This window comes from Xiphias gladius, chromosome 5 (genome assembly GCF_016859285.1).
Source record: "Xiphias gladius isolate SHS-SW01 ecotype Sanya breed wild chromosome 5, ASM1685928v1, whole genome shotgun sequence".
In the NCBI taxonomy this organism is placed as follows: Eukaryota; Metazoa; Chordata; class Actinopteri; order Istiophoriformes; family Xiphiidae; genus Xiphias; species Xiphias gladius.
This window is the reverse complement of record NC_053404.1, coordinates 12,955,774-12,972,856: the sequence shown is the minus strand read 5'-3', so window position 1 is coordinate 12,972,856 and position 17,083 is coordinate 12,955,774. Positions and strand designations below refer to the sequence as shown.

Genomic DNA, 17,083 nt, shown 5'->3' with positions numbered 1-17,083 from the left:
ATTAATGTAGAAAAATAAAGAGCTAGCAACTATATATCATTCAGACATCAGTGATTCAGCATTTCAAATCAGCCAAGTTCAAAAACTTTATTGACCTAGAACCTGATTAGAATGCCAGATGGTGTGTTGTACAGAAAGTTGTACATAATCTTTTTTGCAACATAGAAAACTTTACATTGCTGTATCATATACATTTTGTTTTCTACATCCATGAGCAGGAATGCATCTCATTCATACTTAAAGCACAGCTAACATCTGTCATTTTCTCTATACATATAACTTTCCCCCAAACCAAAGAAAAAAAACGTTAAATATATTATTAACTTTTGATTTTGTACAGAAGAGTGAAAACTAAACTCAATCATGAAAACAGACTAGTGACTCAAAAGCAGCTAGCATCAGGTTGTTCTCTTGTCTTCCAGTTTCAGAAGCCCAGTTATCATCTACCGCTGTTACAAACCTAAGAACATATAAAATGGAATAATTTAACTCTTCAATTTCCATGGTCTTGTTCAATTAAAAAAATCGTACTGTATAGGACAATCTGCAGGAGATGGTACAGTCAAATAAATTATCACAAAAGTAAAATCTCCAGTGCATTCAAAAAAGAGATCAAGTGCAGCAAATCCATAGGGAAAAAAAAAAAAAAAAAAAAAAGAAATCTAGTGTTATAAGATTATATTACATAGCGGCAGATCTGTACAACTAGTTTCATCCAAGAGGCTATCAATACTAATGTTAGCCATCTGCGGTGCAGACAGAAAGATCATTACTATCAATGTGTGACAAATGTCACATTTCATAGTTACTGAATGTCTTTTTGCATTTTGTTGAAACCATTCATTATGTTATGATTTAAATATACAGTAAGAAGCACACAAATATATTCCTTCTGAGCAGATCAGAGACATGGGTGACTGTCAGTTTTTTATCAGTAGTTTAATCCAGTGGAGGCATCGCTACACCTTGTACAAGACATTACTGTTTTTACTGTGATATCAAGTATTCCATCTGGGCCTTTTTTGTGTATAGGTGTGTTTGTGTATGTGTGGTGACGGGGTTAAAGGTGCGGGTGGGTGCCAGCAGATAGTTGATTGATAATCAGCTATTTAGGCCAAGTGTTGGACAGAAACCACATGGAGGGCGCTGAGGCGACACAGAGCCACAGCGCAGTTGCACAGAATCTGAGGTGGAGGCCTCAGTTGATCTCTGCGTTCCTGGCTGTTTGTGGTCCAGCATCACTGAGCCTCCTCCCCTGCCTCCTCTCCCACCTCTGTGTCTGTCTCCTGCTCTACATGCGTCGGCTGAGGCTCTGCTTCAGACTCATCCAGCTGTGAAATGTTAAACACGAGGCCGATTCGCAGGTAAAACTTTCTTAGCACAGCCCGGAGCTCGGGGATCAGGTCGAACTGCATGATCTCACACAGCAGAGGGTAGTATCTAGACGCATGAGCCTTGAACTAAAGGAGGAAGTGGGATGAGAGACACAAAGAAAGACAGAGGCACACAAATCTTAGTGCTTGGTGCTACACAGAATAAAGTCACACTTTTGCATACTAAAATCTCACTGATATGCTGGCTGTTTGGCTCAAAATGGGTTAAGGGACATCATCAGTCTCGGGTGTCTTTTGTTGAGCTCCATAATGAGCTCTCAAAGACTCAAGTGAGAACATAATGTTCAATTTTGTGCAAAATTGTGGAAATGCACCTTAATCATTTTTGTAGTATATTTTCATTTTATGACTCTAAATCTGAAATATCAAAGTGGTCCCAATGTGGTAATTTAATGCAAAAATGCAATCAATTTTCTTCTTGCTCTGCTGCACTGTTTTATCTACAACCGTAATGTGATCATTGATTAAGTGTATTTACAACATGGCCACTAAAATCATGTTTCTTATTGTCTGGATGGTGTCTTTTAAATCTGTGTAACAGGACACCACGAACATCATCTTAGTAAAAAGTTAAACCACAAATTTAAATCAGTGCACAAGGCATATTTAACTGCATCTAGGTTGAAAGCTTTAAAACTGGATCGTGATTTGAAAATAGCCTTTATTTTTTGCTTGTTATACCAATGGTAGAAGTGTTCTGAAATACCACTCCATGTCACATCTCTGCCTCACCTGTTATTTTTGGATATCAGACCTAGTTGTACACGACCTGGTATGTGTGCACAGGGTCACACACACCACAGTGGTTAGGATAGGCGTATCGAGCGCTTTGGCTTCTTACCCTTTCATCACTGATCTTTAGCACCTTGGTGAGGAAGAGCAGCAGCAGGTTGGTCCAGGCCTCTCTGTGGCTCTCTGACGTCAGGGCCAAGAAGTAGCCAACAGCCTCACTGCACACACTTCAGCACACAGACAAAGATAGACACAAAAAGAGAAAAATAAATATGATGTATATTAATACATTGGGAGAACATTAAACTGAGAAAAAACAAAAAAACAAAACTGGATGTTACGAAAGACAGGGTTTAAAAAACAGCGTTTTAGAGCTTCATTGTTCTGTAATGTACCGTAGCAAGACAGCATTTGTTTCCCAGCCTTGTTTATTACACGAAGCATTGCAGGGGTGAGGATGATGAGGACTGTTTTTTCTCAGTAACTGCTAGTTAAAGCCACTGACTGCAGCTATTATGAAAACAATTAGACAATTTCCCTCACAGTTTTATGCTTGAGGAAAACTGTCGCGACCTCTGACCCATTTTCTCTGACCCTGCGGCTCTCTGCTGACATAAACACTATCTATTAGTCATTCATCCCCAGTTCTCTTCCTCCACACTCACAGCTCCCTTGCACTCCAATCTCTGTGACATTAATCGCCTCCCAAAACTGCCTTGCACCCTGCACTAATTAAACTTTAATGTGTACGGTACATGGCCTCTGGTAAACAAGGATGTGTGTGTGTGTGTGTGTGTGTGTGTGTGTGTGTGTGTGTGTGTGTGTGTGTGTGTGTGTGTGTGTGTGTGTGTATTTTAAGAATGAATGTGTGCCTGTGTTGCTTCTGGGTGAGGTGTGTTTGAGAAGGAGGGAAGGAACACAAAATACAAGTGTGATGACACATAACAGCGTCTCAGTGAATTAGAATTTCTGAGCCACTCTGACATGCAGGCACCACCCTTCCTCCTCCTCTCCTCTTCTCTCTAATAATGAATGCAAGTAGGAGAGACAGGCCTTGATTCCGCTTTATCTTGATATCATCATCAATATCAGGGTGAGGCCGGGAGAGAAATGGGGTGACTACTGCCTGTGAGGGGCTGAATAAAGATGCAGCGACGACAGCAGTACTGAATGAACAATGAAAGATCAGAGCACTGATTCCTTTGGATCCATACAGCACATGACATCCGTTTTCAGTGAACTTCTGAGCTGTGCAGACGCTGTGCCTTTGCCACGAGTAAGCGACTGTAAAAAGTAACATCAAAACAACCCTCCCCTCCTCTTAGGGCCAGTGTCTTTTCATTCCTCCTTCCTCTGGGGTTGCTATTGACGTTTCTGCCCATAGAGGTGTGATTTCTTTATTCCCACACTGGAGCCCGTGATGGTGAATGTGTGAGAGACATTTTGAACTTAACCCCAGTTTGACCGACGAAACAGTCATCAACTCAGACAACATATGCATATGCTCACATGCACATATAGACCAGGGGTTGAGGAAACTGATTAGTATCAGCTGATATCACAGATGTATTGACAAAAAGGTCCCTAATATGATGCCAACTGATTCTACACAAAAGATGGTCAAAGAAGCCTTAAAGAGCTGGAGCATTTTCAATGACGAAAGTCATGTATTCGTTCTCACTTTCTTCAGGACTTTTAAAAGTTAAGAATTTTTTTTTTTTTTTTTTTTTTTTTTTTAAATGGAAGATTGAACTTTTGAAACCATTAACTTAATCAGACCCAAAACTCCCATAGCCATCTATCCCTTGCATACACCTAGATAAATTACTAAACAAGTTTTTATTCAAGCAAAATGTTTACAGAAACGTGTCTACGCAAGTTTTTAATGTATTCATTATATTTCCATGACAAAGTCCCAAAAACAAATGCACCAATTAGTTTTTGAATTCTGTCAAAATCAGGGCACATTTCTAGGCATATGCACTGACCTACTGTTCTAGCTGTCACTAAGCTTTATTTTAGCTGGAGTAGTTTACTCCTGCTAAACATGGCAATGATCAGCAATTGTAAAGAAATGCAGACAGTATCATTAGTGGGATGAAAATGAGCCGAGCGACAACACAAACCATTACCAAGATCAGTAGGTCAACCCGTTTAGAGACTTTACACTCTGCTTGCTAATGTGGTGGTCTTCCTATGGTGGTGCTTCTCTGTGCACTGCAGTCATTTTCTGTGGGAAGCTTGGGGTACAGGTGGAAGGGAGCTTAAGGTTAACTGCAATAATGAGTGTCAGAACAATATTAGAAACTGTTCCAAAAAGTGTCAAGGGAGGTAGCCGAGTGGGTGTTTTTCTCAGATCCACTGATTTCTTGAAAGAATCAGTAGAGTGGGATACACATGCGTCACATGTTTGGTTTCTTACTTGAGCAGTCGTCTCTGGACCTCCGCCCAGGCGTCTTGGCGGCTCTCATCTGTGTACATACGAAACAGGATGCGCAGGCCACAGGCCAGGCTGCTGGTCTCCTGCTTCAACAGGTTAGGCTTTGACTTTCCTTTGAAACCTTGATTACGCACACATAAAGAGAAAATTGTTGCACAGCCGTTTTAACGTTTTTTTTTTTTAATGTCATCCCCAAACTGAAGAAGCAACACGGTCCCCCACAGCCAGGTTGGTAATGTGCCTGAGGTTAACCACCTCTATTATTTTTTGACTGCATGAACCAAAGCAAAGCTACGAAGATGCAGACACTGGTTTGTTGCCCTACCTGCTTTCCACAGTAAAGTTCTCTGCTCGTTGTTTGAGTTGAAAGCTTTGGCGAAGCGGTGGGACTCCAGCAGGCAGTCTAGCAGCTTGAAGAGCTGCTCAGAAGTCAGGTAGCGATACATCCCTTGGTCCTGGGTCTCCACTGGGACTGCATATACAGCGTCCCGCTTCAAATAGACAAACACATGACAGATTATTATTCTCTTGAATAACTTAGCATTGAAAACAAAATCCTTGATGCAGATGCGCCCTGTTAAAGTAACATGATCTAGCAAGCTTTGAAACAATACCACTGATTGGTGATCATGATTATCACAGAGGTTATCACAACTGCTTGTACCTGAGCAGCAGCAAAGTTCTCAGCGTCTTCCTTCTTACTGGTGGCAGGAAAAAACACGATGTTATCAATTGTCTGGATGAGCTCCAGCTGTACGACACACTTTATCAGCAAAGCTGAGAACAAGTGCTGCTCCTGGACCTCTGTGGATCATACGTGTAAATGTCCATCAGAACCCATACACGGACAAAAGCAGTAGTAGTCAGCCTTTGAGTAGAGCAACAGGCTTACTTGTTGGAGTCCTGCTCCTGGAGCCGTCCTCACACATGCCTGAGGCTGAGATGTACTGACTCTGCCGACGGTTCTCCATGGCAACCCTATCAGCACTACTGATTGAATGTTGGTCGTCAGTGCGGGACTGGATGTCCACTGACTTCTGGGAAATGGAGTCCTGAGAGCAGAGTGGAAAGAGTTACTGCTTTACAAATAAATGCACATTACTTAAAATTATACATACACATTACGGGCATATAAATTATGTGCAAACGATATGTAAACAAAACTGAGGAAATACCACAAAAAAATAACAAGTTCACAAAAATGACCTGCACCGCATGAAAGTACCAGAACAAATAGTAATTCATTCAAAAGCAAAACAGAAAAATTCTTATTTCCTCACCAACTGTTTGTCTGACAGGCTCTGTATTGTCAAGTGTTCTCCCCCTTCTCCTGCTGGTCTCCATGTTAACAGCCTGAGAAACAGGAAAAGCATTTATTTAATAAATTGTATTCATTCTCATACAGAATGACAAACGACTTCCACGCAGGAAAATTACCTGAGCGACATAATACATCAAGCAAAAAAAGGTCTTAATTTGGTCTTAACTTAAGTCTCTGTTGATTGTCATTTCTACTTCCTTAGAAATATATGTTTGGTTTGTATTTTGAAGAATCAGATTACATAAGAAAGACCATTGCAATTTGATTGTGGAAAATTATAGACAGTAAGATTGTAAATTTTATTCTTGTACCATTCCCCTCTAACACTTTATTTAGCAACTAATGTCACTGTTTGTAATTAGAATTACTGCAGAGTTAAAGATTTTAAGTCCTTATTTGTATGTAAATTAAAAAGCATGGCTTGTTTTTTGACTTTGAACAACAGGCAGTTCTGTATTCAGTGCAGCAGCTTACGCATGTGGGATGGTGGTCTTGAAGATGTCTAGCATGCAGTTACACGTCTTGTCCCAGGTCTCAGGGGAAAACTTCTCTCCGTTCAGGATGACCACATTCTCTAGACAGTTGGTGCCTGAACGGGCAAGCTGCTCATTATCTACAGACACAGAGATGAGGGAAGGGTAAATTGAAAGAGACACTAGTGACAAAAAAGGTAAGATGTATCAATACATAAAGACTGATGAGATTTCTTCCTTTTTTACTGTTTTCTAATAAACAACCCAATAACACTGAAAACGATTACTGATCATTTGCTGAACCCTCTTCTTTCTGTGAAGTGATGGACCAGTATTGATGCAACACATGAAAGCTCAGAGGCAGACTCTAAGTTCTGCCACTGCAGTCAAGCCCAGGTCAAGACTAGTGCCCGTAACTGTCCCAATGACTGCTGTGTCTTTGGCCTCCCAAACAACCTGAGCCTTAATAGGACCTACAGCCTACGAATCTTAAGATGATATACTTGTAAAAAAGTAAAAATAACCGGAAAAATAAGGGATTGCTGTGTGCTCACCTTGCTGCACACACCAATAGAGCTGAGCCAGAATGTCATCCAGCAGGACGTCATTGAGGGACTCAAAGTATTGGGTGAAGACATCACAGATGGCATAAAGTGCATGGTTGCAGGTGGTGGTCATCCACTCTGCTTTCTGAGGGCGCAACACAACCTCAGCGAAAAACTACAATATACTGGAAGATTAACGATTGTATTGTGATATTTTAGGGTATTTCTTCCCACACATCAGCAGTATTTAATGGATTTCCAGCAAAGATGGACAAAACAGCTGTTAAAACACAGGATGTGAAACAGCTGTTGAAGATGAAAGACTTGTCATATACCTCAGTCTGTTGCTCAGGCAGCTTCATGTTGTCAAAGATCCTGAAGACGATTCTGAACAGGTCTTGCCACCAGTGTTTTTCAAAGGTGTGCCCGTAGGTCTTCATCACTTCAAACATCACTGTTAGCCCCCTTGGGAAAGGCATACACACAGATTTGTCCTTTCCTGGATGCCATAGCTGATATTTGTTTAATTACGACATGCTTTAAAGTCGTCTAGCTTCAGCTTGCAATTAGCGAATGTCTTTATTGCTTCCTTCACATTAAGTTGAAACCTAAACTCATAGGTGTTAAAAGATCCAGTTTCATACCTTTTATAATGCATGCATTTCACGCCCTGAAATAGCAGACTAAAGGTGAACCCCACCTACCTGGTCCTGACATCCAGCTTACACCTGTTGATGATGCAGGAGAGCTCGAAGAGAATGGGGAACCATCCCCGCACCCACACACGGTCCTCAGGCGCTACATTCATGTCATCGCTGGTGTAGTCTTTGAAGGCCTGCCAGAGAAACAATAGACAGATTCACCACTCTACCATTTCTGCGTCCAGGAAGATTGAACCCTCCCACACAAATACACATTTTCCATACATACTGCACATGCCCCTGATATGCCTATACACACACACACACACACTCTCTCTCTTTTATGCTTTCTTGATCGACAGATTCTCCCTTAGGATGAGAACTGTACTGTAATGGAAGCACAAAATGATAATATAACTTAATATATTTTTTGAACGTGTTGTTCAGACGCATTATGTTTAATAAAACCTTTAGTATCTGCATTATTGTTCTTCCTATCATGGCCATGGCTAGCTGCTTCAACAAACCAATATAATTCATCTTCTTCCTAATCTAAAGCACAGCTGAGTCAATGCATTTTGCTTTAGTCCTCAAAATGAATGAAGACAACGTTCATGGCGCCTTTAAAGTAAAAAGTAAACTAGTCGGATATTGACCTGTGGCCTCTCTGAGACGTATTTGGCGCAGTGTCGGATGAGGCGGATGGCTTCCATGCTTGTGTCTGGGAAGGAGGCATTACAGGCAAACTCCGACAGACACTTAACGGCATCCTGGAAGGAGTCGATGGTGGCTGCAAAGTGCTTTTCAAATACATTCGCTGGGAGATGGACAGAGGGATATTAAGGCAGAATAAAAGAGAGTTGGGTGAAGGGAGATAAAGATAGATGAAGAGGAAAGATAGAGAGGCAGAGCAGGACTTTAATGTCAGATCCAACATGTGCTGACCAGAAGACGAATGTAACCGGTTAACCTGGGTTGTAATTTAAGTTGTTACATTGTTCTTGGCTGTCTGTGTGTGTTGAACTTACTGACGATATGGCCAGTGGTCTGAAAGGCCAGCTCTACAATGCTCTCATCCTGGTCCGAGGCAGCCAGGTGGAAGACAGAGAAGATATTCTTCCAGCCTGAGCGGATGTTTGCCGCCTGGGAGTTAACCATCTGGGCTATGCAGCGCACCACCATGTCTCTGATAGTGGGGGACCTGGAGAAGCGACAGGGGAGAGCGAATTGGGAGAAGGACAGCGATGGAAAGGAAGAGGTCAAGGGTTGACGAGGAAGAGCAGAAAGAAAGGGAGAAGAAATCAAAGAGGAGAGGCAAAGAGTGGGCGAGGGTGAATAAGAAAGTAAGAAGCATAAAAGTCAACCAATTGAAAAGAAGAAAATTAAGGTCGTCATTGCTATCAATTAGCTTTAAAAGCTCTTGATAACATCGTCAATTGCATATTGACGTAGAATCGTTATTCCAGCACTCGCCAGTCTTGGCACGATGGGTTTTTAAAGCAGCTGTTGCCATAGTGAAGAGCATTCCTCAATCCTCAGTAGTTATGAATGAGAGAAAAGCTTTGCCTCCACTTACCATCTCACACACACACACACACACACACACACACACACACACACACACACACACACACACACACACACACACACACACACACACACACACACAGGAGGGCAGCATGAGTGAGTCTAATGGACACACTGCGCTGAAAGATTTACATGGCCGCCTGCCATCTCCTCTCTGTTGAAGCTCTCAGCCTGTTCAATGTGTGGGTGGATTTATACTTATACTGCTACTGCTCTTTCACATCAATGAAAAGTGTGGAGCAGTCAAACAGCTTTCCTTTTGACGTGATGCACACAGATAATTAGATAAGCTAAATCAAACTCATTTATAAATGATAGCTTTTAAAATTCCATTCAAGACAGGCTTTTTCATAATTCACTGTAAGGGTAATGCAAAACATAAAACATAAAATGGAATGCAAACATAAAATGGCCAGTTGAGATGTTGGCTTGCTGCTTTTCTCTGAGTGAACAACCAAACAGTATGCTTACTCACTGGAATAAAAAACAAGACAGACAGAGAATGAATAACAGTTAAGGCAGAGAGCTGCAAAAGGGGTTGAAGGGGGGTGGAGGGGTGCGACTTGATTTCGGTTGTGTCTGCGGCCCAGATATAGTGCCAACTCACAGCCGCAATACAGACCTTGTGTTTGCACAGCCCGGCAGACTTTCATCGGAGTAGTAACATGACCACTTACTCACAAAAAAATGCACTGTTGTTTTTTTGTTTTTATTTTTTTTACCTGTTCTTTTTCATGATGTGCTCAAAAGGCCTCAGGAAGTCTTTCTGGAATCTGAAGTTAGCCAGCTCCCCCTTCTCCAAAAATTTCATGGACAGTTGCCTGAGAGAGTCCACTGCAAAAATTGCCACATCTTCATTGGAATTACAGCCAACCTGCAGAGAGATAAAAAACATATTTCAGTAACTCACAACATTTTCAACATTTCATTTATTTTTTTTCTATTTTTTTAAAATTTTACAAGTCATGTGCATCTTCCCAAAAACAAACTGTTCTTTCAGTGAGACGTACAACTGAAAAACAAGCATCTAGGTGCACTGAAGAAACAGTCAACCCTCCAGGTAAAAAATATTTTCTTAAAATCCACTTTGCAATATGATGATGACTACTTTGAGGATTCGATTTTTACACACGCCAAACCCAGTTTACAGCTACTCAGGGGGAAACAGAGCCTTTGTGAAAAATGCATCTTTGTATACCAAAATGCCAGAAAGGTTTGGGGACATGTAGATAATGAATAATACCAACAATTTAACAAAGAAATTTATGTGACACTATTTTTAGTCCCTTTCTATGTAACAGAATTACACCCCTGCCTTAAAAACGTCCTTCTGTTTCATGGTATCCATGCCTGAATTGAGTGACCAATCCTCACCCACCTTGTTGAAGTGGTCTCCGATAACCTCCCAGATCCTGGACCACTGCAGCCGGATGCGGCCCATGTTGTAGTAGGAGATCTCGACTATTTTTTGCAGGCTGAACATACGTGGGTGTGTGGGCGAGGCCAGCTCATCCATGGACACAGCACACAACCAGCGCACAAAATCAACTGACGAATAGATAGAGATTTTGGGAATGAGGAAAGAAAAAGTACTTTTGTATAATACAGAATGAAGCTAGTTCCGCTAGACTCACCTATTGCATTACCATCCAGTCTGGTAGAACCTGTGAATATCCTAAAGCAGAGAAAAATGACAATGATTACTTAGGAGACACATTTTGCAACCTTTTTAGACAACATAAATCTGCCCTTCTTCCAAAAACTGAGAGAAAAATAAGGGGATGTTAATGTTGTCTGATGCAAAAAGAAAGATATCTGTACACAATATACTGCCTGCGTAACCCTTTTAATGTTCAACTCCCTTTGAATGTGCTCTAATTTGTGTTACTTTTCATGAAACATTTTTTCTTTATAAGAAGTGGTTCCAATCATCATGCTTTTTAGGTTTTGTACTCTTGAGGAAACGTCTGTGCTTCTCTCCTGCCATAAATGACACTAGAAATGATCACCAAGATAATAATTAGTTCATTATACCCTAGTATGTTGCTCTAAAAAGGAAGTATATGAAAAACCAGACATGGGAGTTCAACCACAGCAACTCCGCCCAAGTTGTCCTGATTTTTTTCAGTTCAGGGTGAATACGGTACCTGTCAACAGCTACCACTACACTCTGAGAGCTGGTCTCGCCAATGGATTCCTGAATGCTGGCAATCTGCTTACGGTCCACTGTCCCTCCAACTACAGAACAAAGCGAGAAGGATTCAGACATATAAAAACATGATTCTTTTATGAGCTTGTTTTACAATTAATAATTGAGTCAATTTTTGACAGATTTACTAAAAGTACAGCTCCAATGAAAAAAAGAGGACATGGCTGTGGCATTGGACTGTCTTTACATCATGCATTTATGAGTTGCTGCTGACCTAGACCCAGGTACTCATCGTTGTTCTGCTCCTTGGTACTTGCAACAAAGCCCTCTTTGCCCCGCACTGTCCCTGAGATGTAGCGCGCCTTCACCCCCGTACCGATCAGCTGTGCCAGTTCCAACTGACTGATGCACTTCATGATCTGAGAGGAGTCAGTGTATTTAGACAGTGAAATATTTAAAGACAATGAGGTAGAATTTGACATTGTGCAAATTGGGACAGAATGGAACAGTGAGGGACTAGGATATCTGCTGAGTGAGAGAACTAAAGAACAGAAGAACAAAACAGGACAAAATTTAAAGAAATGGTAGTGCTGTACCAGTCTGACTACCCCAAAACCCAACAAAAAGACACCTATGGCTGCATAACAGTTCAGTGAAATATCAATGCACTCCCTGAAAATCATTTTAAAGCCATACCAGTATATCTGGTTGGTTCAGAATTTTATTGAGCTGCTGTTTAAAACTTGCTCTGGTTGTTTGGAGTGCTACATATAATAAACAGAGTATACTGTATTTACTCAACTTTTAAATGATTTTTTGTTTAATACAATGTTGCTGTTTTTAGATATCTTTTTAAAGCAATAGCCCACAAGAGGCTGCGTTAGTTTGTTTCAGACCTGGTAACAGCTCCTATCTAATCTAAAAAATACACCAAAAAGCATATATCCCATTGGAAACTGAGGCTTGTTGTGGCTTGAATCAGGAAAGTAGATACGAACAAGATAGAACAGATGAGGCAAGGTAGTAGAGAGTTTTTGTGTTGAAATACAGTGCATTTGAGACATTTTAACTGAGATAAGAATAGCAAACCTCATGCCAGGAGTTGCCCAGGTAGTTGCCATCAGTGTGGGCCACAGTGATGAGGGTCTTGATGGTGTCGATGTTCTTCTGTTTCATTTCTGAGATGCCAGAGCTGGCTGTCAGCAGGGTGAACCTCGCCAGGGCCTGGACATATGCATCCCTCTCCAACTGTTACAGAGACAAAAAGACAAGGTAGTGTGTCAGAAATACTGGAGGGTGAGGGAGTACACATTATTCATCCAGTTCTGACAGCGGTACCTGTATGGAGAAGATGCACGCTATCCTGATGGCACAACGGATGCCTTCAAGACACAGAGAGGCCACCTCAGTGTCGTCACAGTCCTGAAGACCCACACTGAAAGCAGCCAGGAAGGGTGTCCACGCCAGCTATGGAACAATAGAGGGGAATGAGCTGTCCAATTTGTGTGTGAAACGTTGTATGTGCCTCAAAGTGCATCTGCGCGTCTCTACTTGTGTTACCTTGAACATGGGCCTGACATGCTCCAGGTGTGTGGCGCTGGTGAAGGGAGCCTGGACGTGGCTGACGGCCTCCATCAGAGCTTTGGCCGTCTTGGCCATCTGCTCCATCTCCAAGTTGTACAGCAGACGCCTCTGCTTCTCACTGGCCACACCTGAGTGAGAATCAATGCCAGAGAGCCAAACATTACACAGAAACACCCATAAAGAGCTTTTTGCAGCAACCAAACAAACTCAGCATGGAAAACACTGCAGCTTTTCATCTAACAAGCTCTGCAAAGTGTCAACAAGAGGCTGAACTATCTAGAGAAAATAATGTAACAAGAAGCCTATTAAAATTAAGTTTTTTTCACAGAACAATTGATGCCAAATGTGAGTAAGCAAATGTACTGTTTGTTGTATGTTTTCACGATGCTTCAAAAATAGCTGTGACAGCGCAGGTAACTCTTGAATGAGTTCTAGTGAATGGGTTACTGTAATTTCTTTACTCCTTATGATTACTGTGTGACCTAATCCAAAAATGATTTACAAGCATCGAAAAATAATCTATTCAGTTTACATCTGACACATCTACGGTGGCTGTAAGTCTCATCCAAAACCATTACAGAAACAAAGATATCAGGTAAATGGCTGTGGATAATATATGGAATCTTTGTCTTGTTATTACATCTACATCTATGTGACATCCGATAGCAGTGAGACTCACTCTGCTTGTTGGATTTCATGGTGAGCTCTTTTGTTTCCTTCATGGCAATCTTTTTCCCCGCAATCTCGTCATAGATGGCTGAGAGATATTCCTCAGGTAGGTCTTTGCTGTCGTTGATGCCACGGTTCATCTTGATGTATTGCTCTTTTGTCATTTTATTCTTCACCTTTGCAGACAACAACAAAGATATTGGTAAAAAGCTGCTTATGCAATCCCGTGTTTTATGTTGCACTGATATCTGAGGGAATGACTGCTGTCAGAACACATTCCCAAAGGCTGACACCTCACTGAGATATAGTGCTTACCTGAGGACTGTGAAGGTCTGTTGTCAACATAATGATTGAGTAGGCAAGGACGTATGCGGTGTCAGCACTGGCAAAGAGGGTTTGCCTAGAAAATTGAAAGGGAGAGGGAGGTAGGCAAAAAAAGAATGCAGATTAATGTAACAGCATGTTATACACTACGTGGACCAGAAAAAAATCAAATTCAGCTTTTACTATAGTTTGACTCTTCCAACCAGAGATCTAAACTCACCCCTGATTGCACTCCAAATATCTTGCTGCAAATTTCTCCATGAGCCGGTCGATCTTCTGGGCCTCTCCAGGGAGCCTAAAGCCCTCCAAGAACATCCTTAGAGCAGAAACAAAGTCTTTGCCCTGGAAGTCCATTTGATCCACATAGGCGTACATCACCTCTTTATTGAAACGGTCATTATCCCCAAGGAACTCTCCCACTTGGGTCTAAGAGACAAAAAGACAGAGGTCAGTCTTATTTTTTTCATACTTCATTGTAACATACATATGTGTCTCAAATCTTGCACTTAACATTTCTCTCGCTATAAGAGGGAAAAGCAGACGGAGGAAATCGATTTCAACACTGCAAAAGAGCAACTAATTTGTCTGTCCATATTATTTCTTTCCACTAGAAGCTAATAAGAGTCACTTTTCTAGCAACAGGACCATCCAGTAGTTGTGAATTAGATAAATACATGATGGACTTTCATGGCTATTCCCTGTTTGATGCTAAGGGCCTTTGTTTCAAATCAGATGTTAAAAACGTTCTTTAATGCTGATTACCACTGTGCACAGACACCCTTGAGGCTGTCCAATCAAAGCAGTGTGAGCTCCTCATTAGAGAGATTATTGTGTGGCTTCTGTGTGGTTTGGCTAGTTGGTACACAAGACAGAGAGTGCAGAGTTTGCTGAGCTGGACTGGCTGTTTGTTTATTTGCCAAACATTTTGCTGTGTCTTTGGCTGCTATATGCTAATTTTCTTTAGAAAGACTCTCAAACAAACCCAATAAAGGTGCTAAAGTTGAATGAACCTATCTAGTCTGTTGTCCATTAGGGCTCGTGCACACTACAATTTGCCACAATCTGTCTGTCCCAGACAAATTTCTTAGATCTGAGATAAAAACACTAAAGTCGGCACAAAGATGAAAGCTGACAATGATGTTGATTTGAGTAATGGGTTGAATGCAGTAACAAAAAATCAAGAGTGCAGTTGCACCCAGTAATGATTGTACAATTATTTGAATGAAAAGTTCAAATTAAAGTTCATCATCACACAAACTTCAACTCCCCGGCCTCTGTTTGCTTTTACAATGAGGGAATTTAATATTATTCTTCTCAAATTCTGTCTGAGAATCAGTCTTCTTTTAGACCACTTTATTCATTCATACATAGTTTCTACGTTTGAAGGTAATGAGATTTCTGTAGAATAAAGGTCAACTTATGTTTATGTTTCTTTCCTCCTCCAAAACCTTTATTATGGCTTGTGTAAATCCCATCTGTGCTATTTTTACGCTAGTTTGCTGTTTTATACATACATCTGTACTTAAAAAAATGGCACAATCTGCCCCTCAGTGACGTCTGCTGTGGTGTGAGCAGCACAGCAACTCTATGATTTTGAAAGTCTTACAGCACTTGGCTTTAGCTGAGAAATCAAACAAAAACAGGTAAGAAAGACTTAAGACTTACCGAATCAAGCCTCTCTTCCTGGTGCAAGAACTGTGCAAGGTCTTCTGGGGTTGTACCGAGCATGCCTTGCTCTTGAAGGTACTGGATTCCTCTCTTTGGTTTCTTGTTGAATCTGTGTAGAATCAAGATGACAAAACTTAATGTAGCCAATGCACTACGATAGTATCAACAGAATTGAATGAAAACTTTAGGTGTGTGTGTTGCAAAACTTACAGGTCAATGCCCTGCTCGATGATCTCCTTTTGCTGTTTGAGGACCTCAAACTGCTCAGGGTTGTCAGTACCTGACATCTGGGTGCTGTAGCTGCCAATGCCAGATGACGCTGTGGAGTCCAGAGAGTTAATGCTCCCATAGCGGTTTATGGTCTCAGGAGCCTTGGTCTCTGCGCTCTCCTGCTCTGATGGTTTCTCTTGGCCTGAGGAGCAAAACCACAGAAGATAGGATCATTGAGAGAGGATGAGTCCACATACACCAAGTATTTCTATTGTTACTATAAGAAGCCACCCCCTGGTACCATCACAAAGGAGAGAGTTTTAAATTGAAACTCTGTTGTTGACACAAACTCAGCCTGGAGGCTAAAAAATGAGCTAACTTGCAGCTCAAACTGCAGGAGAGAGACTTTAGTAAATTGCAATACTGATCAAAACGACCCTGAGGCCTTATTAATGATTGTTGTTGGCAGGGACGGTATGCACACTGGTGTCACTCACATGCACACATGACCACAGCCTAACGAACTCCAGGAAACACACACACACGTAGAGTAGATGCAAAGCAGGGCAGGAGGAGAGGATATTATATGGAGGTGGGTTATCTAAAAAGCTCCAGTGAGTCAAAGCGAATGCAGCCAGAACTTAGAGGCCAAGGGAGGTCCTTAAGCCTGCAGAGACAAGCTCAGGGATCTGTTGCTACTGATGCAGCTCCTGCTGCTGCTGCTGCTGCTGCTGCTGCTGTTGTTGCTGCTGCTGCTGCTGGAGTGAACCCACCCTGTAATCCTGTGTTAAGGCCAGGTGTCTGATTACCCATTGGAAACTCTTTAAAACATTCAGGACAGTGTCACAGTAATATGAGCTGGCAGTGTGCCTTCCATTCTTAGGCTTACAGAGAAGAGAGAGAAAGGTGGAGGAATACAGAGGTTGGAGGGGAGATGAATTGAAAGTTTATGCTGTGTACTGGGGAAATACCAAAAAACCATTATCACAAGATTTACAAGTAGTATTTTTACCCATTTAGTTCACCACATGTATTTTTACCATTAATTTAAGTAAATCCAAACATGGCTTTGGTTACAATTTATGGTATGTAAGTGGGTACAAGGAACCCATACAAACAACACAGGTTATATGATGCAAGACTAATACAAAATTGTCTAAAGCTACAGACACAACAGGGCTTAATAGCGATTCCCATTACAGCCACACGTTGTAGCAAACACGTCAGTACAATTTTACTATTACCTGCTCTTGCTTTGAAGTCATCCAAAAAGGGGAGAAAATGACAGAAGGGACAATTGAAAGATTGGACATGGAAATTATATTTTTTTATGCATTACACTAGTT

The 17,083-nt window shown here is 41.4% G+C and overlaps 1 protein-coding gene across 1 annotated transcript in view; it reads right to left on the bottom strand.

Annotated features, from left to right (window-relative positions):
• Nucleotides 1–60: 60 nt before the first annotated feature.
• The window catches only part of arfgef1 (ADP-ribosylation factor guanine nucleotide-exchange factor 1 (brefeldin A-inhibited)), a 51,313-nt gene continuing 34,290 nt past the window's right edge, over nucleotides 61–17,083 (bottom strand). The window contains 26 exon segments of the mRNA XM_040126652.1: nucleotides 61–1,460; nucleotides 2,236–2,353; nucleotides 4,549–4,687; nucleotides 4,892–5,057; nucleotides 5,231–5,370; nucleotides 5,459–5,618; nucleotides 5,847–5,919; nucleotides 6,362–6,500; nucleotides 6,915–7,050; nucleotides 7,241–7,370; nucleotides 7,610–7,740; nucleotides 8,203–8,363; nucleotides 8,575–8,747; nucleotides 9,856–10,007; nucleotides 10,512–10,681; nucleotides 10,768–10,808; nucleotides 11,281–11,371; nucleotides 11,557–11,701; nucleotides 12,372–12,530; nucleotides 12,621–12,749; nucleotides 12,843–12,994; nucleotides 13,546–13,711; nucleotides 13,851–13,935; nucleotides 14,080–14,285; nucleotides 15,525–15,636; nucleotides 15,738–15,939. Of these exon segments, the coding sequence (XP_039982586.1) occupies nucleotides 1,239–1,460; nucleotides 2,236–2,353; nucleotides 4,549–4,687; nucleotides 4,892–5,057; nucleotides 5,231–5,370; nucleotides 5,459–5,618; nucleotides 5,847–5,919; nucleotides 6,362–6,500; nucleotides 6,915–7,050; nucleotides 7,241–7,370; nucleotides 7,610–7,740; nucleotides 8,203–8,363; nucleotides 8,575–8,747; nucleotides 9,856–10,007; nucleotides 10,512–10,681; nucleotides 10,768–10,808; nucleotides 11,281–11,371; nucleotides 11,557–11,701; nucleotides 12,372–12,530; nucleotides 12,621–12,749; nucleotides 12,843–12,994; nucleotides 13,546–13,711; nucleotides 13,851–13,935; nucleotides 14,080–14,285; nucleotides 15,525–15,636; nucleotides 15,738–15,939 (3,698 nt within the window). The 3' untranslated portion in view covers nucleotides 61–1,238.